At 40.9% G+C, this 24,217-nt stretch overlaps 1 protein-coding gene across 1 annotated transcript in view; it reads right to left on the reverse strand.

Moving 5' to 3' along the window:
* Positions 1–216: 216 nt before the first annotated feature.
* HTR7 (5-hydroxytryptamine receptor 7) overlaps positions 217–24,217 on the reverse strand; it is a 92,338-nt gene continuing 68,337 nt past the window's right edge. The window contains exons 2-3 of the mRNA XM_039216736.1: positions 7,949–8,707; positions 217–1,820 (exon numbers count right to left, since the gene is read on the reverse strand). Coding sequence (XP_039072667.1) covers positions 1,778–1,820; positions 7,949–8,707 — 802 coding nt within the window. The 3' untranslated portion in view covers positions 217–1,777. The remainder of the gene's footprint in view (positions 1,821–7,948; positions 8,708–24,217) is intronic.

Below are 24,217 nucleotides of genomic sequence, written 5' to 3' on the forward strand. Positions count from 1 at the left end.
AGTGACATGCAGTGAATTACAGACTGGCTTAACTACCTGTTAGGATTTTAGCAAAACCTATAAAGCGTGCCCTTTTGCAAGTCTACATATAGCAATATTTATGACAGCAGACCTTCAATTAAAAATCATTACTTAAGTTGCTTTATTACAGCTACAAATAAACTTTATTTGATGTAATGTAATAAAACATTTTCAAATTTAACAACATTTATCTGACCAGAATTAATCATTTAAATTACGAATGTAGGTATATACAGTCACTTTAGCAAATCTGTGGTTCAGGAATTTGTACAAGCTTTGTCTGAAGGGACGGTGCCCACCTCCCCTTCCAGACCCTTCTTTGTGTCTGGTAAGATGCAGTGTCAGTGAAAACTGAAGAAATTCATAATCCCCGTTGGAATTCCACATTTTCCTGTGAGAGAACAGCTACATTTCTTGTAGGAAAATAATTTTCTCTGTCAGTTCTCTTTTATCAAATGAAGGTTTGTGTTCATTTTTCCCCTTTGGAGGTATTCTTCTGATCCACCATCTTCCTGTCTCATTACATATTACACAGTACCATTAAAAAAAAAAAATCCACAAAGGGGCCTTTTCTGTTTCCTTACCTGCCCTTAAGGTCTACCACTTTGGGAAGAGAGAGGGAAGAAGAACAGAACTGGCCAGGCACACATTTGATTTAGGATACAGAGAACACAAAAACAAATCCTCCTGAAGGAACGGACTGGGTTTCTGAGTGTTTCTCAGTACAGCCCAAGCGACCTCCAATTCACACCATTCCCTTTAATACAATGCTGCTCACAAAGAATTAACATATTGATTCCTCCGTCTCTGAAAGCATCATAGCCTTTCATGGAAACCCCATTGTTCCCACACTTTCTCCAAAAGAACAGAGTTATGGACCAGCCCATGAGCCCACTCCATCTGTGAGAACCCGACAGCCAAAAGTTCTGTGTCTATAACCATGCTGGAATACAGTACAGTTAGGTAGCACTCACTCTTCGTCCAGGTACACAGCCTTCCTCTCAGAAGGAATCCCTCTCATCTCTCAGGACCCTTCAGGAGAAGTGTGAGTGCAAGAAAAAGCTTTATTCAGGTTTTATGATCCTCTCCATCCTGAGATCTGTTCCTGAGTTAAACCGTAACAATCAATGAGTTAACAAAGAAAAATACATTGGTGGGGAAGTCACAGGGACCCTGCAAAAAAAATAAAAAGCGAAACTATTTGACAGAAGCTTTAACCAGACACTGCTCTGGGAAATCATTTATATTAGCTGATGACGGGATTCTGTTTTCTAACACACACATGCAACATATTCAACATTACGCTTACCACAGTTTGCTTGGAAAAACACCCTTCTGTCCTACCACAAAATACATTCTGTCTCGTGAGTGATTCCTGAATATTCACCACAATGCCTAGACTCGGAAGCATGGGAAGTGAGCATTGGAACTTTCTTCCTTTTGTGGACTTGGACACACACACACACAGCACCAGAGACTGTTTCCTTTCTGAGACTTAACTCTGTTTTGATGCTTTACTGCGGAGCTGATCTGGCTGTCCTAAACTGAGAACTATTTTCATTGGCACACAAGAGCCACAGCAAAAGAGGAGAGGTCACCATCTGTCTCCCTCCTAATATGCTTTGTACAACAGATCACCCTGCTTGTCACGTGTCCGCCATCCCAGGGAAGGACGAAGCCACGCTCCATTCCGCAGCCTCAGCAAGTGATTGCATTGCTTCCATCTCTGTCTTGCCTTGTTTATTTCCACTTTTGATCATGAATCATGACTTTTTTTTCTACAGTAGTCAGAGTTTTGTCTATAAAGAGAAAGAGAGAGAGGGAGAGAGAGAGAAGACAAGAAAATGATTTAGCAGAACCGTAAATGTGAGTTTCATTTTGTGGTGGGTGGATTCAATTTTTACAGCATTCAGTAATTTGAATCAGTTGTGGCTTCTAAGGGTTTCTAAAAGAAAGGGAGCATGCCGTGGCTCTTTTCATAAATTTTATAACTTCTCTAAGTTGCCAGGGCCTTAATATATTTGCAAACCAGCCCCAGATAACCCATTTAGAAATTCACTTTGATAATACAGCTGCAGGCAAAGATGCCTCCACTCTCAAAACTGCCTGCAAAATACTACTGTGCTTGCCCCACATGAAAAAGAATAATGATGACCACTTATGAGAAGTGTTCCTCCCTTCAAGCCCAGGAGGGTGCTTTATAGAAAGACGTGTACAAAGGTCAGGAAACCCTATCTCCCTCACTTCCTTTTCTCTGATTCACAGAAGTGGCATGAGTCATGGAGAAGTCTTGGCCAACAGCTGAGGACAAGACTCTTCTTGGTGTAGATCCACATTCCCTCTAGGTCCACACTCCCCTAACTCTGTACCTTCAAAAGACTCAAATTACCGAACACTATGTGTGGGCTTGAGACCTAGGTCTACTGGGGTTGTGGGCCTGGCCATGCACCCTGGGGTTTGCCTCCCCAGCTCATCGATAGTACCACTCTCACTTGGCTCCCAAGACCAGACAGGTGGGTTTTTCCTGGTGACAGGATCAGTTTCTCCATAAGACAGCATCTCTTGCTTTCTCTGTCACCTCATGGAATGGCGCCTAAAGAGAAGCGCCATGCTTCAGCTCAAACCCGCAGCTCTAGGCTCCTGGGTTTGTGAGAACAGGCACAAGAAAGAGGCCATGTCCCTGATGATGCTCCACACCTGTTCTTAGCCTGGGGCCTTGGCTGGTGCTCAGCACAGAGGGGAAACTGTACTTCTCTGCAGCTCAGCACAACTCTGCTCACAGCGGTTCGTGCAATGAACCAAACCCCTCTAGTCCTCAAGCTGTAGCACATTTCCCAGGTCCTTTCCCTTACCACCTGCCTGCCAGTCAACTACCAAATGTTCAGACATCCTTGGCCTTTATCCTGTCTCAATGCCACCCTCCTAATGTGGGCCCTTGTGTCAGGAGACCTCACTTTCAGAGTGGTCTCTTACCCCATCTCCCGTCTCCTATTGTGAACCCATGATTTAGCAGAACCGTAAATGTGAGTTTTCATTTTGTGGTGGGTGGATTCAAGACTACACTGTAGTCTTGCTCTCACTCCTGCTCCAAAGCGTTCGTCCCTGCCCCGACCCACGCTGCCCACCTAGCCCTGCCTGCTGACTCCACCCAGCTTCCACGTACTGCTGCAGACCTGTCCCAGGTTCTCTGTCTGCCTCTCTTCACATCTGTGCCCCTCTGTCCATACTATCCCATCTGCTATGAGTAGACTCAGTCGGACTTCCGCCCCAGCCATCCCTTCTTGTTAAATTCCTGCTCCTTATTCAAAGTCCGGTCCAAACGTCACTTCCTTCGGGATTTTCCCTAAGACATTCCCTCAAGGCTTATTTTTCTTGTATACCCATCTGTACTGCTTGATGTTATTTGGTGCACTGTGCATCTACTCAGAAAACAAAACATGTTAGAAAAAGCAAGAAAGTCCAGTTGCTCACCTTTCCTACTGAATTTTTTTTAAATGTTTATTTTCTGAGAGAGAGAGCACAAGCAGAGGGGTGGGGGTGAGGGGAGACAGAGAGGGAGACACAGAATCAGAAGCAGGCTCCAGGATATGAGCTGTCAGCACAGAGCCTGATGCAGAGTTCAAACCTACAGACTGTGAGATCATGACCTGAGCCAAAGTGGGACACTTAATCGACTAAGCCACCCCATCGCCTTTTCTATTTTAAAGAGATACTGCAAACTTAAAATGCAGGTCGCTACAAAGCATGATGCAAAAAAGCTGTTATTATTACTAATTGATGATTTAATAAAAATAATGAGCCCAGTTATAGTTAGTTAATGATAAGGAAAATACTATCATGGGCGGTGCGGGGGGGTGGGGCGGGATGAGAATCCCTCAAATAGCAAACTTTGTGTTTGCTTCTGCTTTAAGGCAACATCCCACCACAGACACCCAGAATTTCAGGGCCTTCCAGTTTCTGCTAGGATCCCTTTGATTGTTTTGTTGTTGTTTGCTTGTTTTTGTGTTTATCAGTGGTTTCCATAAAGAAAAGGCAGAATTGCCCTGAACTCCAAAGCTTCTGCACAGACCATGGGGCTGCCGATTGACAGAACTCGTAACAGGAATGCAAGATGATTCTGCTATCGTTCACCACTGCAATCAACATGGACTATACAACTTTTGTGAAGAGAAGGACAATACAATCACCAAGGAGAAGAAGGAGAGGGGAAGGAAAAGCTACTTCAGAACAACTTCATGAAATTCCTTTCTACAGAAGTATTTTATAAATTGCTTTTCCATATTGTTCACAATAATGGTGTCGAAGAACCAAACTCGTCACAATGTGACACTGAAAAACAATTGATGGCAATTCAAAGCAAATCCATAGACAAGGTTGTCAAATTAAAAAGCAAAACAGAAGGATCCCTGCTTATATCACATTATCACACTTGGTTTTGTATTACCAAATTTGAATACTTGTGAAAAGGGGACAAAGGTTATCATTTAGAAATGAATTAAAATTACCAGTGAAGCATGCATAGCTTTTCTATCTACTCCCCACACCAAGGAAGATTCCCCAGTGCCAGCTGGACTCCTGAGTCTCTCCTCATTACACTGATCAAGAAAATGGGAAGAAAGGGGTAGATATCTGGAAGTAGCAATACACAATCTGGTAGACTGTATACAGAGAGAAGGAAGAAAACTATTATGTAGGGGGAAAAAATAGAGCCAAGAAGGCAGAGTTAGAGGCATAAGTGAACGAGATTAGAGCCCAAGCAGCCATAGAGGGAAGGAGGAAAGGGCTGGAGAGACTGGAGGGAGGAATCTTGAGTCTACAGGCTGGCCAGCAAGTGTGGATGCTGGAGAGACTGGTAGCAGGGGACAAAGGATCCCAAGAAAGTTTGCTGTGAGCTATGGAGTTGACACCAATCGCTGTTCCATAAACTGCAGTAGAGCTGTGAGTTGTTTGGGTTACTTAGCTAGTGTGTGCTTGAGCGCAAGCGTGCAGTGTGGGCTGTATGCAGTACTCTGGTTACTAGTCTTTTCCTAAACACCAACGCCATGTCCACTGCCAGCCTGGCCCACTGGCCTGTGAGCATCCAGAGCCAAGGCCTGCTCGCTTACTCATCTTTCCATCCCCTGACGTGCCTGGCGGCATGCCTTGCCTGGAGTAAGCCTCAAATGTTTCTGGAGAAAACCAGCCACTGGAGAGACTGTACTTCCAGCCTCTACCCCGGATCAGCCTGTCTTTTTGATGATTTCTGTTCTATTTATAGAGATTGGGTCAAGGGCTTACGTCTGTCCACACTAGGGCTTTGCAACATCAGCATTACAGAATCTAGGCGGTGGGGGGAGGTGTAATTCTTTGCTGAGGGAGGCTGCTCCCGCATTACAGGATGTATAGCAGCATCCCACTAGATGCCAGCAGGTTCTCCCCTCCCCCAATTGTGACAACCAAAAATGTCTCTGGACACTGTCAAGTGTGCCCTGCGGGCAAAACCAACTCTGGTTGAGAACCGCCTGTCTACACTAAAATCCCAGCTGGAATGGAAGAGCCTTCATAATTTAATCTCATTCTACCTTTCGGTTGTCATCTCCAAATCTTGCCCCACCCCAATGCTTAATGTCAGTCAGACCGTCCTTTGCATAAGCAGGTCCCCTGCTGCCTTTACTTTTCTACTCTCCTTTAGCTACAAATTCTTGACTACTTTCAGAGACACATCCAAGCCCATACCTTCCACGGTCTTCCCTGATCAGGGTTAGGGTGAGCTCTGAGTTATGTTCTTCTGCTTTGAATCCTACAGCTTTTCCTGTTGTCACCTTTCTGTCGTTCTTATTACAAAGAGGACGAGTGTGCATATGTGTGTTTATGTTCGGTCTGTCCCATAGAAATATACGCAGGACAGGAAAGACATTGTGCATTTTCTGCATCCTTTTCATTGTATGGCAGAGTTATAAGCAAGAATTTAAAAAGGAGTCTTCACACATTGGATGGACTAGAAAGCTGCCTGGTATAGATTTTTTTAAATCAGCAGCTCTTCTAACTCTCTTATTAGAACCTTCCTGACGTTGGGGTGCCTGGGTGACTCAGTCATTTGGGTGTTCAACTCTTAATTTCGGGTCAGCTCATGATCTCATGGTTAGTGAGATCGAGCCCCACACTGGGCTCAGCACTGACAGTGCAGAGCCTGCTGGGGATTCTCTCTCCCTTCTCTCTCTCTCTGCCTCTACCCCCTCTCAAAATAAATAAATAGACTTAAAAAAAAATCCTGAAGTTAATGGACATTTAGGCCAATCATTCCAAATGATTTTCAGGCTCGATAATTATAAATAAAATCAATACCACTAAATCAAACAAAGAGATGTAATGAGAGAAAAGTCATTTTCTTAGACCAGGGGACAGCAAATTATGACCTGTGGGCAAACTCAGCTGCCTGCCTGTTTTTGTAAATAAAGTTTTGTTGGTACAATATGCCTATGACATACGTATGTTACTTATGTCTATGACAGCTTTCTCAATGCAAAGGCAAAGATGAGTAGTTTCAATAGACCTACAGCTGGCAATGCCTGACATATGTACCATCTTTTTTTCACAGTAAAAGTTCACTGACTCCTGTCTTAGACTAACAGGCAAACAATATCCAAGCCTCCATAAAAAGCTAAAGCCCCAGAGGCAAATATGCTATTAGTGAAGTCAGAAACCAGGTGAAGATCCTAGAGGTTTTCAGTCTCATTTGTCGTTGGACAGGGGGTGTGGGGGGGGGGGGGTCTCCTAGGTTTGGACCCTCTGGCACTTTGGGTGTCCTCCTGGAGCAGCGCTGATCCTTTGCCGCAGTTGTTATACACATTACACATATTACATACATGTATATGTTGTCACATACGTTACATAAAGGAATGTAATATAATATATGAAGAGTTCATAGAAGTAAGATTCAGATGATGCACTAGCTTACTGGGGGCGGCCTTAGTCTCCAGCTCTGTTACCTCTTCTGCCATATGAGGGCCTGGACAAGATGGTGATGGCAGCCCATGGTTTTCTGGCTGTTCCCTCCTGCCGGGTCTGGTGGAGAGGAGCGCCTCCCCCTCTCACGTCCAACACTGCTCTGCTCACTCTCTCACCAATACCTTTCATCTTCTCATCCCAATCTCTTCGCCCTCAAGCAGTTTTCAAACAAGAGGAAGTGGCCTCTGCCTCAAATTTAAAGTAAAGTGGCGTGTGACGAGCTGACAGCTAACGGACTCTATTGCGTCCTTCCTTCTTTACAACAGTGTGGGCTGCATGGACACAGCCACCTCCGTACCACCGCTGGCCCTCTGCAAATCCTCCTTCAGATCCCAGCTCCTACTGCAACTGCTTCTAGGAGGGTCACTGAGGCCTCCTAGACAGACTCAGCGACATCATGGGTTCCCTCCTCCCCACAAGGTGGGCAGCGCTTCCTAAAAGCTCTGCAGCTTTCAAGACTGGGCCTTATCCCAGCACGTCTCCCTGCTAACCACTCTCCTTTGTCGCAGGCTGCTTCCTTTTAGCCTGTGTGAATCTGCTCCCTTTCTCAAACGACTTTATCAGCGAAGAATGAGGTCATCAAAAAAGCTTTACTGGATGTCAGAGAAACAGCAAAGAAAGCAATAATGTTACAGGAATGGGGGATCAGGGACACGATCTGGATGTCGTTTATGGGAAAAGGACGGGACACAGCCCCTTCCTTGTCCATCACGCCGACTGCAAGTCATCACAGATCAGTCCCTTCTTCCAGTCCCGCAAAGTACCTGACTTCAGCTTTGGGGATTGGGAATTCTATTGGGGGGAGGCCTGGAATCCTCAGTATTCTCGATTCTAATCTGACCTGCTTGGTAGAAAATCAGCTAGCCCTCTGGGATACGCCTCAAGAAGTCCCGTAAAAGGGGTCGGGGGAGGAAAGGAAAACAGTGATAAATGACCTTACAGCACAAACTCGGCTCTCTCGGGCCTCTCGGCGAGCCTCAGGGCCTCATGCATGCCTGCGGCTGACAGCTTGCGGTTGATATTCCGGTACTGGCACTGGAGCAGGCTGCGGTAGGTGGTCCTCAGGTCCCGGTTGAAGAAGGCATAGATAAAAGGGTTAATGAGGGAGTTGGCATAGCCCAGCCACAGAAATGTTCTCTCCACCCAGAGCGGGATACAGCTGCAGGCGGTGCCGCAGATGAAGGGTCTGGCCGTCGAGAGGAGGAAAAACGGCAGCCAGCACACAGTGAAAGCCCCGACGATGATCCCCAAGGTTGTGGCTGCCTTCTGCTCCCTCTTAAAGATGGAGATGTTTTTCCTTTCATGTTTGAGGAGTCTCGAAAGGTTGGCACACTCCTCCACCTCCTTCTGGAGCTTCACCATGCCGTTCAGGGAGATGATGCTGTCTGGCTCCTCGGCGCGGGGGAAGCCGGGGAACTTGTGCTTGGCGGCGCTCTTGCGGGCAGCCTTGTAAATCTGGTAGTACATGAACAGCATGACAGACATGGGGATGTAAAATGCCACTGCCGTGGAGTAGATTGTGTAGCCAAAGTCCTGGCTGATCAAGCACACCTTGTCATCATTGACGTTCTTGGCCCATCCAAAGAGTGGCGGTAACGTGATGGAGGCAGAAAGAAGCCAGACGGAGAGAATCATTTTGGCCATGCACTTCCCATTCTGTCTCACCGGGTATGTGAGTGGCCTCGTGATCCCAAGGTACCTAGGTGAGAAGTGGAGAGCGAACATGTGACTCTAATTCCACCTGAGCAGCGAGAAGCACCACCAGCCAGGTGTGAGGCTTTACACCCAGCTGTTCCATTCCACAGGGCAGTCCTTCTAGGCAGGCGTCATTATTCCCATTTTACAGAGAGGTAAATTAAGGCTCTGAGATATTACCTACTTCTTTCCAGGCCATACAACTAGCCAGAGGTACTGCCAGGGTTCAGCCTGGGAGCTCTCTATGATGCTAAGCCATGCTCTCCATCTACCTTGCAGCCTCTCCTACTCCATGCAGTCAATGAACTGAAGATTAAACACCCGCCCTCCCCCCCACCCCCACTGCCACCAAAATCAGCTGGGAACAAAATGTCAAGCCTGATGTGGGATGTTGTGACACATCCTCACAAATTAACCAAGGTCTACCACACTCTGATATTATACACCCACTGATCTCCTGGGTTGTCTTAATTCAGACAGGCTTTTAATTCATTTTAAATTCCCCTTTGCACTGTAACGAAAGTATTTCCTAAAGATCACAGAGATTTGTGAGATATTAAGGAAATCCTAGGGTTTGGGAATGGAAAGTAGCCAGTGATCATTTTTTATGCCCAGAAAATTCTCACACAAGAGTAATGTCAGAACAATCTATAAAATAAAAACGGCCTACCTCGTCTCTCCTCTCCTGAGAAGGATCACAAAAAAGGGGCACAATTCTGAAAAATATGAGGTAAAGCCAACGTTTTTTCTGTGCTTAGTTCTATATAGAGAATAAATATTTCTCCACCTCTGTTATCAAGGATTTCCAATGCAAAAGAGACTCAGCAAACAGAAAACATACACAGCAAGATGTTTTACCAAATGTTTAATGGTTTTCAGCTTTCCAAATTTGTTTTCTTCTCTGTATTTAAAGGCCTTAGCTTCTATTTGGAGGAGGATGCCAAGAGCCCGTAAGAAGCCAAGACAGGTAAAAGCTGTCATTTTGTTGGATTTTCATTTCATGGATGTCTATAAAAGATGCACTCTTCACACATGAAAAGGAAGGGTAGGGAGTCCCCAACTTACCAACAGGTTATTTTCTGAAAGGCTCTCAGTTGGTAGGTTGAAATTTTAAAAATAATTGTTTTGTGCTAGATATACCCTCATGTATTTTGCTTAAATTATCCCACAAAAGTCGAAATCACGCTTTCCCAGTGAGAATTAGCACCATTAGATATCAGTAGAAATGAATCGGCCATGTTTGCTTATTCATCAAGAATATTCATTCATTCCTTCCACAAATACTAATGGAGATCTTTCCACATGCCAGGTGCTGTCTTAAAAGTTGGGGATACGGCAGTGAATAAAAGAGACAAAAATCTTGAATGCAGGCACTTGGGAAATCGTATTGGGTTGAACAGAAGAACTGAGCCTCATGGAATACTGAAGGGACTCCTGATTCTTTCCAAGGATTTGGGTGTCACTGGCACAAGGTATTCATTTCACAATCTCTGGTCCCTTTCCCTGAAAAAGCTAACCCACAAGCTCTACTGTGGTTTATCAGTAATTTTAGGACTAAGTTTTGGCTCTCAAACAGAATGAAGGACAAGAAAGATGGAGCTTTTCCTGAGAATGCAGTAATTAGAACTGAAAAGGAAGGGAAAAGAGAAAATCAAGTAGGGAGCAAGGGAGGAAGAGGGGAAAGAGAGAGGAAGGAAGGGAAATGTGGAGTAGATTTTGCCATTTTGGAATTATCTGAAATTATCTGAGTTTTAAGCTGTTGGGAAAAAATTTTAAGACAACAAAAAAATAATAATAAAAGGTAGATGAGGAAACCCTTGAAGAAAGGTGTTGGAACCAAACAGAGACATAGTTAAGCTAATCCCTATTCTTAAGATGTTTCATTTAAAAATGAAATTTCATTTTTAATATTCATTAAAAATGAAATTTCATTTTTAATATTCATTAAAAATGAATATATATATATATTTTTTTCAGGAATGAATGGTTCAGGTGTCTCCTGCTGTAACTGCTTTGCAGACCTTTGTTCTCAGATCTCATATTTGCTCTCTATCACCTCCTGTGAATGTAGCCTTTTGGCTTCTTCCTTGTTTCCGAGCTCCCCCAGCAAGCCTTTGCCAGGACTTGGATTTTGATGATCTTCTCTCTTTGCCTGTAGCCACAGGCATAAGCTGCTTGTTCCCAAACCTGGATCAAGCTTCCAGGATACTATCCCAGGCGGGAGGTGCAACAGAAGAGACCAAATTCCTACAGTTCCCCAGGTGGCCACCAGATGGCACTGTCAGACCATCTTACACCTACTTACTGGGGGGTTGGGAGGTGGGTAGTTAGGGCAGGTAGGTGTTTACCAGAAGGAGGAAGTAGGATCACTCTCAACAAGAAAATTTATATTTTATCTGTGGGGTTATACAAAAAAATTAGCAAGCCTGGAATTCACAGCCTCGTAGACTCCTATTCTTGAAGAAGTTGGTTCAGTTTTCCCTTCCCTTCTTCCCATAATCTTTACCTAAACAGGGAATTCTATCTTCAGGCTTAATTAAATCCAGCCTTTCTTCTGCTCACATAAATAATAGGGAATTCACAAAGATTATCCCTGAGAGACCGAGTACCAAGAACATCTCACAATATTAAATAATCTCATAAGTACAGCATGTTTATTCATTCTAATATACTTAGCTTGACTTATATTGCATTTCCGTGATGAGGGTCAGCCCACATTTGGTCTTTCCTGGATGTACAAATTATATTCCATAAATTCCTATTTTAGACTCCATTCTCAAGTCATGTCCTATGGTAAGGCAACTATATTTACTTTTTTAGTCTCCTCGGTACCATCTGGTGAGACTTTTGAAGGCTAAAATCCACCAGAAGATGATTTAAAAATATGTTTGAGTGCTCATTAAAGTGTCTGGAAATAAAATAAATAAACAAAAGTCCAGAAGTTTTTTTAAATCAATACAATTAGAAATATTATGAAAGTAAATAACTCTATTCATGACAACAATCAACTAAAATATCTAGTTAAATGTTTTAAAGGCCAGATTCTATATGAAGAACACATAAAATGCTACTGAGAGACCTAAAAGAATGCCTGAATCTATACGGAAATTTTTAAAAACTAAAACCCAGTATTATAAAAGTGCCAATATTCTCTCAATTATATAACTATATATAATTTTACAAAAAAAGTATACAAAGAGTATATACACACACATAAATACACACACACAATATGATTATACAATAATCTTGTACAACCCTACTTGAAATTTCCAGCAGGGCTTTTCTTAATTTGACCAAATGATTCTTACATTCATCAGGTAAACATGGAAAAAACAAAATCTGAAAAAGAAGAAAATTGAACGGATACTTATTCCATAAAAAAAAAAAAAATAGTATAAAGCCTGGGCACCTGGGTGACTCAGTCTGACTTCAGCTCAGGTCATGAACTCTAGGTGTGTGGGTTAGAGCCCTACATTGTACTCACTGATGTCAGCACAGGGCCCATTTCAGATCCTGGGTCCAGCTCTCACTCTGCTTCTCCACTGTTTATGCTCTCTCTCTCTCTCTCTCTCTCTCTCTCTCTCTCAAAAATAAAACAAGAAAAAAAATAGTGTAAAGCCACAGAAACAAAACACAGTAATAATTATTCAGAAATAGACAGGTCAATTGAACAGAACAGAACCCAGAAATAGGTTCACATATATAAGGGAATAATGTAAGAAAATGAGTCGCTTTAAATCAGTGGTAAATTGGGTATGTATTCTTAAAGTCTGAAAACTGACTAGCGATGGGGGTAAGTAAAAATAAAACTGGCTTATCTTTCTCCTTATTCAAAAATAAACCCCAGATGGATCAAAGATTATCATGTAAAAAATTTAAACTCTAAGGCTACTATGAGGAAACATGGGTATCTCTGCAATCCTGCAAGGACAATCATCATTCCTAACTATGATACCAAAGCTTAAAACTATAAAGTGACACAGTGATAAATTTTTGACAAAAATTTTATGTACAAAAGTAAAAACAAATAAGTGACATTTAGTTTAAGTTAAAAATCACTGTTGTATGGAGTTAAAAGTCAAATGACGAACTTAGAGTCCAAGTAACAATAACTCAATATTCACAGATCTCTTACAGGTCAATGAGAAAAAGGCCAAACCATCCCAATAAAAATATTGAAGCAGTGAAACAAAGAAGAAATAGGGATATCCAACAAGCACTTGGAAATATGTACGATTTCATTCATAATCAAAGAGATGTAAATTTTTAAATGATGACAGAATTTTTGGTCATTTGTCAATTTTTAAGAAGGACAAAATCAAATATTGAGAAAGTGTGAAAAACCATGCACGCTATCATTTTGCTGAGATAACCATTCTGGAGGGCAGTCTGGGAACTGATATACAACAGCATTTACCTTTAGGCTCAGCAATCAGGCTTCCAGGAATTTACGAATATAACTGTATAAGTGCGAAGTGCTAAATGTGCAAGAATGTGAACTAGACACATAACAGAGAGGGGGAAGTTGCAGTATAAATATCTATCAATAGGAGGTTAGTTAAATAAGGGTATATGCATGTATGTATGGATACACATATGGATATGGATATATAACGTAACCATTAAAAATTATGATGTATTTACTATTTACTGGCAAGAAAGCACAGAGAAATGGATAGAAAACAATGTCTAGCCCTAAAAGACAAGTAACAGAGCATCATATATTGTATTAATTTCTTTATGTAAAACTAGGTGTTTGTAAGAGTGAGTGTGTGTGTGTGTATATACCAAGATGTCTAGAAGAAATCCTACTAAATATAAATGGCACTTTTATCTGAGCTATAGAAATCTGAGTAGTTTTAAATTTTTTCTTTTTCTTCCTTCCTTCCTTCCTTCCTTCCTTCCTTCCTTCCTTCCTTCCATCCTTCCTTCCTTCCCTCCTTCCTTCCTTTCTTTTTTGAGAGAGCGAGCAAATGCACATTTGAGCAGGAAAGGAACAGGGTTGGGGAGAGAGAGGGAGAGAATCTCAAGCAGGCTCCACACCCAGCATGGAGCCTGACCTGGGGCTCAATCCCACCACTGTGACATCATGACCTGAGCAGAAATCAAGAGCAACTCGGCCACCTAGCTGCCCCTCTTTGTACTTTTCTATGCTAAATTTTTGTTAACTGTATGGAAAGAAAAGAAGGAAAGGGGAGGGAAGGGAGGAAGAAAAAAGGAGAAAGAAGGAAAAGAACACCATTTGATTCTGAGGATATAATAAAACATTAAGGACAATTCTGTGATTCCTAAGTCACCTAAGTGATTTTGGCAATATAGAAGACCTGGTTAATAAAATCTTTAAAAAGCTGGTAATTAAATCTTAGATTGTGTTATTTGATTAGCTTTCCAAAAGTGTTTTTATTACATTCATAAATTCACACAAAGGAAACAGAACTCACTGGCATTTAAAATCCCATAATTAGTGTATAAAGTAATACTGGCATTCAGGGAAGTGTTTGTCCAAATTACACATTCATTCTCTCAAGTCTCGTATAGTGTAAGTCTTACCTTTGTGTCGGGGGGTGGGGGATGGGGTGGGGGTGGGTGGGAACAACGCAATCTAGATTGATTCTGAATATTCCCTAATATGCATGGTTAATATTTGTCACACTACCTTTTATGGCACCTTACTTACGCTCACTGTTAATTAGAAAGCAGGGTGCTTATAAAACCTTCAGAATTTAACTTTAAAATGTACACAAATGTGAAAATACAGTAAATCTCACAGACAAAGGCACCAAAGTATTATATAATTGAGAAATATATGCAACTCACAATAGGGGCTCTATTAAAGAATGGGTTTGTAGAAAAAGAGGGTTAGGGAGTTAAAATCTAGGGAGGGGGATTAGAAAGCAAATTAACTCTGCTGTCTGTCTTCTATTCTAACTGTATAGAAATTATAGATAATGGTCCTTCAATTAAATGGCTTCTCCTGAATTTTGCTGCTATAGAATAAAAATAATTTAGGGGGTAAAAGAAACAGGATAGAATTACACTTTGGGGATTGTTAGGCTTAAAAAAGTTTTGTACACTGAGAACACCATTTCCATGAGAACTCCCCTCCTTACAGGTGAAATCCACTGGCGTCTGCAGCCTGTATCAGTGGTTTCCAAAGTTGTCAGAACATCAGAATCGCTGAGAAGCTTTTGAAGCACACAGATTCCCAGATCGCCATCCACAGATCCTTTTTTTTTTAATTTTTAAAAAGTTTATTTATTTTTGAAACAGAGAGAGACACCGAGTGTGAACAGGGGAAGGGTAAAGAGACAGAAGAAAACACAAATCTGAAGCAGGCTCCAGGCTCTCTCTGAGCTGTCAGCACAGAGCCCGACCTGCGGCTCCAACTCTGAAGGGCGAGATCATGACCTGAGCCAAAGTCAAATGCGTAACTGACAGAGCCACCCAGGCGCCCCAACACAGATTCACTTTCAAGAAGCTCTGGAGGCCCAAGGCTTTTTTGTATTTAGAGCTGTTGTGTTCTTTATCCTATGTACTGCTGTCAGAGTAGCTTACCCTTGTTCAATTTCAGACTTTACTCTTGTTGCATGAAGGACTTTACTTATGCTTTACGTATTTCATCTTAGTGGTTTGCTTCCAGTTTGGCCCAGCAAAACATCATGAATCACATCTCCATTATGCCAGCTATTAGCTCAGTCTCCCAGTTGTGTGCTGTGTGCAAGTGAGATGAGTGTGGTTTTTATGCTTAATGAAGCTGTAGATTGTTTTTAATGCACAGTATATATAGCAGGGTTTTGTAAACCTTTCTGGCAATAAGAAATAAAAACAAATATTTCTTATAATAAATATATTTTACACAGTCACTCAGTACACAAAGACTTATGTATATAAATAAGAAGCTGAGGCAGACAGATGTATACAAATGTAGGCATACAGACATAGACATGCATACATTTATGTATATGAAATTGAAACAAAAGTTTCACAATACCAACTCACCATTATAATTTGCAGTTCAGCCTCTTGTATGCTATTCTACTTCAGATCTTTCAAATGTTGGTCTTAATGCACTCAATTGATTTCATGACCCAATAATAGATCATGACCCAAAGTTTAAAAATTACTGGCCTTCAATAAACATACGGAAAGGTGTTAAATATCATGAGCCATCAGGGGAAATGAAAATTAAAAGCACACTGAGATACCACCAACACCCACCAGAATGGTTACAATTAAAAATGATGATGACAATGATAATAAAAATTGCAGTGCTAAGTGTTATGTGAAGACAGGAAGCAAGTGCCATTCTCATACATTGCTGGTGGGCATATAAATTGATTCAGTAAGTTTGGGAAACTATTTTTTAACATCTATTAAAGCTGAGAATATATATATATATGTATATATATATATATACATATATATATATCTTTCACATAAAGCTTATATATAAACATATGATATATATAATCTCTAGCAATTCTTCTAAGTATACTACGAACATTCATCCAAATTCCAAAATACATGTATAAGAATGTACATAGCAGCACTAATGGTAAGAGCCCCAAATGAAACCAACCCATTCCACAAGAATAAAATAGTACAATGGGTACATAAATTGTGGTATATTTACACAATAAATTCCATAAAACAACAAGAGCAAACCAACTACTGCTTAAGGCACCAACATTAATGATTCTCACAAACATAAAACTGAGCCAAAACAGCCAAAAAGAAAACACAGTTCAAACAAAGGCACAGCTAACATATAGTGCTAGACACACAAGAATGGTGGCTACCTTGAGGGGACGGGGGATGTTAATGAGTAAAAGGGAGCCTAAGGAAAATTGAGGAGTTCTGGAAATGTTCTATTTCTTTATCTGGGTGTGTTACATAAATACGTTCACTCTGTAGAAATTAAGTGAATTGTGCATCATGATTCTGCAGTGTTGGGAATGTAAATAAAGAAGGTTAACATTAAAAATTAAAAGTAGGGGTGCCTGGGTGGCTCAGTCGGTTAAATGTCCAACTTCGGCTCAGGTCATGATCTCATGATTCGTGGGTTCGAGCCCCGTGTTGGGCTCTGTGCTGACAGCTAGCTCAGAGCCTGGAGCCTGCTTCACATTCTGTGTCTCCCTCTCTCTCTGACTCTCCCCTGCTCATGCTGTCTCTCTCTCTCTGTCTCAGAAATAAATAAAAACATTAAAAAAATTTTTTTAAATAAAAAGTAAAAGGAAAATTTTAAGATCACATCAAACTTAACCATTTGCCATTAACCTATATGTTGACCTGTTTTCTAAAACCGTGGTTCTAATGTGATTCCACTACACTTTTAAGCCATTTTCATTAGTGTTTCCAGGCTGTGATTACAGTCAGGACCAGTAAACATTCTAGACTTCCCATTGTGGTCTCAGGGTTTGGGAAGAAAACCGGGCAGAGGAGAGGGGATAGGAGCAAACACACACACACACACACACACACACACACACACACACACACACACAAAACCCCAATAAAATTTGGAAACTGAATTACGAAAGCTTCCTCTTTGAAAAAGTAAATTATAAAATAAGAAATGATAGTTTCCCTGTAGGGAGAAAATCAGGCTTAATTAAAATAAAGCAAATCACTTAAAGCTAAAAGTACTTTTTAAAAATTCATATACTGTATTGGTTTACTCGTTACATAATTAATTACCACAATTGAGTGGCTTAAAATAACACCAAATCAGTAGGTGTTCTCACAGTCCTGTAGGTCAAAAGTCTGGACACATTTCCACTGGTTCTCTACTCAGGGTCTCACGAGGCTGAATTCAAGGTTTTGGCCGGGGCTGAGGTGTCATGTGAGGAGAACTCTTACAAGCGTACATGTTTGTTGGCAGAATTTACTTCCTGGTTGGTGCCGAACTCATAAAGGCTGCATCTTCAAGACCAGCAGGAGAGTACCTGCCACATGTCTCAATCTCTCTGATCTTTAAATCCTCTTTGTAAAGGGCTCACCTGATTAGGTCAGACCCACTGACACTGAAGGGGAAGGAATTATACAGGGCATACACACAAGGAGAGAATCTCAGGGCCATCTTACAATTCTGCCTACCACCAATACTCAGTGATAACAGAAGCTAAGGATACAGAAAATTCTCCATCAAATGAGCGCAACACAGATCTATTTGCTCCCTACTCAAGCTGCCACAAACCTTCCAGGGAGACTAATCTTGTCTGTACTCTATCGTAAAGAAATTGTTTTCTGCTGAATTTTTCCATCATTCAATGCCAAAAAACCCAAAACAGAGGTTTTCTCTGTCAACTCAATTTTTAGCTAACTAACATGTAACACTCTTTACTTATCAAAAAACTATCAAACAATTTTTTTGATAATTACATAAAGTCATGAAAATAAATAATGCAAGAGATTAAGTGACCCCTGAATTATACTTGGTGTTTAATCACTTCAATTGTATCTGAACTGACACTAAAGTCTGAATTTTCCCACCAAAGAATTTTATTCCTCAGAAAAAGAGAGAAATGTAAAGGTAAAGAGTGAGCCAAAATTTTACTAACAACAATAAAACAAAGGAATGGCATAAAACTTTACTTCAAACTTCAAAAAAGTACAGACAGGGAAAAAATATGTATTTTGTCTTATGATAGTACAAAGTGGCTTCTAAGCCCACACCACCCTGCAGAAGGAGAATTGAAGAGGATAAGTGAATAAAATTCTTAAATTTCTGACTAGTATTATTTGAAGTAAATTGAGGTGACGAGGAGCCAGTGTAAGATAAAGCCATGAAAAACCATCAAGAAGAGAAGCCCCAACGTATCATTTTAGCAACAGTGAGTTGCTAAATATAGTGCTAAAGATAGCACTAAAATGTGTTATCTTTCAAGGCACTGAGGTTAAAATGGGAGATACACCAAGGTCCCTAAAGTGGGTAAATCTTTAGCATAGTGGAATGTGCTCTGATATGGACACTTAATGAGGATTCAAAATAAAGAACAGTCCTCCACTAAGGGCTTTTCATTCAACAGCAGTAAAGTCCACTCCTTCCCCTCCCCCAACCCTAACCCCTCAGACTATAGGAAAGTAGATACAATAATTAAGTAGCTTAAAGGGAGGCAAATAACTGATGTCAAATAAGGCAGAAAGTCCAGGTGAATTCAACTACACAACGTCAGAATAAATATTAAGATTTAAATAACTCAAGTTAAGAATGAAACAAATGGGAAAAAAGTGTTATAGCAACTATACAAACATACTACAATAAGAGAAATGAATGAAGAAAGCAAGAGAACACAAAAGACTGTTGAAAAACTAAATCAAAAAGAAAAAACACCCTTATATTGGAAGCAGTCTTCTTACAAACACTTTTCATTGTAAAGGACCTCGACAAGTACAGCTGACTTGTGAACAATGCAGGAGTTGGGGTGCTGTCCCTCCATGCCATCAAAAATCCAGATTAACTTTTGACTCCCCCCAAACTTAAGTACTAATGGCCTATTGTTGACCAGAAGCCTTCTGGATAGCATAAAGAGTCGATCAGCACACATTTTTTTAATATAATATGTATTATATACTGTATTCTTATAAAGTAAGCTAGAAAAAATAAAATGTTAGGAGAATCTCATAAGACAAAAAATACATTTACAGTACTGTACTGTTTTAATTTTTAAAAACCCATATATAAGTAGACCCATGCAGTTCAAACCAGTGTTGTTCAAGGGTCACATATATACATAATCACTAAAGCAGGGACTCAAAGATGTTAAATTGGCAGAATGAGATAGAAAAAGAGACTCTGAAGTTAAGGAAATAAGTGGAAGTCAAAACACTGCCAGTTCAGATCTAATAGATAAGTCAGAAGCAGCTAGGAAAAGAACAAACACACTTGAAAAGCAAATTGATAGCATGAAATAAAGGCTGGAGGTAAAATAAAACAATGCAGAGGGAAAAATGTATTCATGCAATTGGATGGAAGATGATAGACAATGAGGACACACAAAGACAGTACAACATGAGGATAACTGGTGCTCCCAAAGAAACAAAAGAACCCAACAAACAAAATGACAACAACAAAATGTAAATAGAGGTGCACAGAGCTACAATATAGGATATTTTCCTTAAATCCATGAAAGAGGTTAATGTCATGATCAGAGGGACACACAACACAGTTGGAAAAAATGACAGAGAATTATCAACAACAAGACCTAACCAGGTAAAGTTATTGAACTTCAAGACACAGAAAGATGTGGGGCACCTGAGTGGGTCAGTCAATTAAGGGGCTAACTCTTGATTTCAGCTCAGGTCATGATCTCGTGGTTTGTGAGATTGAGCCTCACATTGGGCTCCATGCTGACAGGGCACAGAGCCTGCTTGGGATTCTCTCTCTCCCTCTCGCTCTCTGCCCCTCCCCCGCTCGTACTTGCTCTCTCTCAAAATAAATAAATAAACTTTAAAAAATAATAAAAATAAATAAAGACATGTAAAGATATATGCAGGCATCTACCTTGAAAAAAGAAATCAAGAAATGTCTGAAGGGAAAACCATCAGGCTGATTCAAACAGCATCATTCCATAATGGAACATAACACAAAAATGCACAGAAAGATGTGAGTGTGCAATAACATTATACCTGTCATTTAAGGTTATAAAGTCAACAAGTAGACACTCTCAAAGATGAAAGAATTTGGGGAATATAGTACTACAGTATCCATAAATTTATTTCGGCGGGGGACACAATTCATCCAACCAAAAGATGAACCAAAATGAAGAGCTTAGAACCAAAGAAATAATGATTATAACTGAACCTGTTTAAATATAGAACTAGCACCTGTGGGAATTATATTAGAAAAAAAGAATGTAAATTTTACAAAGTGAAAATAAGACAAGACACAAGAATCAGGAGTTGAGGAAAGTAGTGTAGGATACAGTGTTAGAAGACTGATCACTTCAACTTTTATAGTAGGGAAAAACTATTACTGTCTATAAAATTTTAACATATAGTTTATATAAACCCAACTTCTTGATGGTTGCATATTTTCCCATTATCTTCCTGTAATCTTTTAGGAACTAATAACTCTAAAATTAATAGCCCTTACTTCAGGTTTTTACTTCCTTCATTTTAATTTTATTTTTCTTTTAAATTCAAGTGAACTTTGTTTTAATATTTTGTTAGAATAACATGTATAATGTGATCTCCTTCTTATAATTTTTCCATCTATCAACTTTCTGCCTATCTACTGAGTCAGCCAATGAGTGTGAGCCATCCTTCTAACTGAATAGCAGTATAAAGAGCATAAAGACATCTCAAAACAATAACTCACCAAATGTTAGCATTTTTTTTTGTCTGCACAGGAAAGTTTAGATGATTTGCTCCTTTATTGTGTTTTTCATAATTGCTTGAAATCTTTATGATGAGCATATAGGATTTTCACAAAATTATTTTTAATTTTAATTTAAAATAATAAAAGGCCTTTTTAGAAAAATCATGGTTTCAGCCAGTAATTTCATTCACCTGCCAGTTGGTCCTTCTTTATAGATCTCTCTATAAACTTGGCAAGTTTGGGATTAGCTGCTGACTTAGCCATACTGAGTTTCTCAGAAAATTGTGCAAATTATCTTTACACTATAAGTTCTCATTAACTTCTTGAAATGTCAAGTACATCTTGGGAGTAAGCCAGTTCTGGGCATCTTAACAGTCTAATCTCCTAACGAGCAGTGGTGAACTACAGGGGGCTTTATATTCTTTGCCACCCTGTCTTTGAGAGGTAAACTCTTCTCCCTTTCTTTATTCTGGGATAGCCTTGTGACTCGTCTTTACCAGCAGAGAGTGGGGCAAGTGATGTGTGACTTCTGAGACTGAGCCTTAAGAGGTCTGTGGCTTCCGCCTTCACAGCTTGGATAGCTCCCTCTTGGAAGCCCACCACGCTGCCAGGAAGCCCACGCTAAGCATGTTAAGGAGAGCACCATGGAGAGGAGCACTGAGGAGTCAGACATGTGAGGAAAGCTTTCTTGGATCTTTCAGTCTGGCCCAGACACCTGGTGGATGCGACGAAATAAATAAGCCCTTATGATGCCGTTTTGTGTCAATGAACCACCTACATGAACTCCTGACCACAAAATTAGGAAAAATAATCAATAAAGTAAAGTTACAGGGTGGTTTCTCATGCAACAAGAAATAACTGAGACAGAATACCAATGCCATATTCTCCTATTTAGCACATGATCTCGGAAATTGTATTTGCTGACAAGCACTTCACCTCATTCCCAGTAATGACCTATGACCAACCCTACAGCTTCATCTTGGCATCTGCAGCCCCTAAAAATGAGCCACAAACACTCACTGGTGTTTGAAGCAACTCTGAAATTCATTCAATGCCTTCCTTTACTTTGACTCCACCTTAACTAATTCATTTGTTCAATCAAAGAATGTATCCTGAGCACCTATGATACAGTAGGTACTGTTTAAGGACTGGGGATACAGTAGTGAACAAAAGAGACAAAAATCCACAAAGTCTGAATCTAAAAAACCAAACAAGTGAATACACAAAAACAGAAACTGAAGGATAAATAGAGAGAACAAACTGGTGGTTGCCAGAGGTGGGGGCGGGGGGATGAGCTGGTGGGATGGGCGAAATAGGTAAAGGGGATAAAGAGGTACACATTTTGTAACTTTTCAGATCCAAAATAAATAAGTCATGGGGATGAAAAGCACAGCATGAGGAAGAAAGGGAGTAACACTGCAATACCGCTGTGCAGTGACATATGGTAAGTACAGTCACGGTGGTGAGGGTAGCGTAATGTTCAGAATTGTCCAATCCCTATGTTGTATGCCTGAAAATAATATGACTTGGTATGCCAACTATACTTCAATAAAAACAAACAAATAAACAAATAAATAAATAAAAAGAATTTTAAAAATCTACAAATCTTACAATCTGGAGTGGGGCAAAGAGATAATAAATAAATAAGTAAAACTGTTCAGTAGGTCAGAAATGGTGTAAGTACAATGGAGAACACAAAGCAGGGAAGAGGAACAGACAGTAGTGGGTGGGCTGGGGGCAAGCTGCAGTACAGATGTGCACCGGGGTCCCTGAAATGTGGTGGCGGACTGTGCAGCCTTTCTTGAAAGGTTCTCCGCTCTCAACTGGTGTGTCCTTGCCTTAGTCTGTTTCTTTATCGTAGGCTGCATGGAGAAGCACCATCTCCATACAGCAGCTAGACAGTATTCAACACGTGGATTAAAGGAAAACAGTTTATTTCTTTTTTAAAATGTTTATTTCTAAGAGAGAGGAATGTGTGTGTGCTCAAGTAGGGTAGGGGCAGAAAGAATCCCAAGCAGGCTTTGCGCTGTCAGCATGGAGCCCGATGTGGGGCTTGAACCCACAAAATGTGAGATAGTGACCTGAGCCGAAATCAAAAGTCGGATGCTCAACCAACTGAGCCACCCAGGTGCCCCTAAAATGAAACCAGTTTAAGTCCTGCATCAGGCAGATGTGGTTTGAATTCTGGCCCTGTCCTTTTACCAGCTAGAGTACTCTGAGAAGGATACCTAGCCATCCTGAGCCTCCACTGCCTCACATGTGAGAAAGGGGGAAAGAATGGAGTCACTTTGATGGTTCAACAAGAAGGTGTATGTCAAGTTTCCACACCACCCACTGTCTAACAGACACTCAAAAAATACAGCTGACTTCCTTTCCTCAGAACCCCATTTTAAAGAAAGGAACTGGCAAATAGGGCTGCAACCAGAGTCGATCTCGTGGGAGAGAAAGAGGACTATGATACAAAGCAGCTGGGAAAGGAAGAGCAGAGGGTGGTTATGCCCACGTACAAGAGCTGGGCAGGGCAGGACAGGTGTCTGTGCAACTTGCTGGCATGAGGCTACCTGGACTTGACTTGGTAAGTGGCAGTATGAATAGAGAAAAGAAGACAGAAGCAGAAGATACTGCTGAAACAGAGTAGACAGAATGTAGACATGATTTAGCAAGGACTGGTGGGAAAAATAGACAAAGAGAAGGGAAGAGTTCAAGAAATTCGTCAGTTTTCAAGCCAGGTGGACTGAAAGAGAAGAAGCTCGCAGTTTTCAAGCCAGGCTTATCTGAAATAAGCCATCCTCAATCTACAGGGATCATCCACCTTCCAGCACAAGAGGCCCCTGAGACAGAAATCACTGGGATCACTGAGGACCTCTTTAGATCCAGTGGACATTGCTCCCTCCTTGTCATGCTTGACAGCTCTGCAGCCCTCAGCATGTATTCACTGGCTCCTTCTTGAAACTTCCCTTGGTTCTATACTGACACACTCCCCCAGCTCTCTGGCCCACTCTTGCCAAGTCTTCTTGCCTGCCTTGTCCTCTACTATGGGGCCTTTATGTTTTAGAATTCCTCCAGGCTGGGTCCCAACCCCATTTTCCTTCTAACTCTGTATTTCTTAGTTGTGCTCATCCATTGCCAGGGCTTTAAAACACTCTACTGGATGATGATCCCGGACCAGACTTCCCCATGGAGCTCCAGACT

Source organism: Hyaena hyaena, unplaced genomic scaffold (assembly GCF_003009895.1).
Source record: "Hyaena hyaena isolate Hyena2069 unplaced genomic scaffold, ASM300989v1 scaffold_653, whole genome shotgun sequence".
NCBI classification, from domain to species: domain Eukaryota; kingdom Metazoa; phylum Chordata; class Mammalia; order Carnivora; family Hyaenidae; genus Hyaena; species Hyaena hyaena.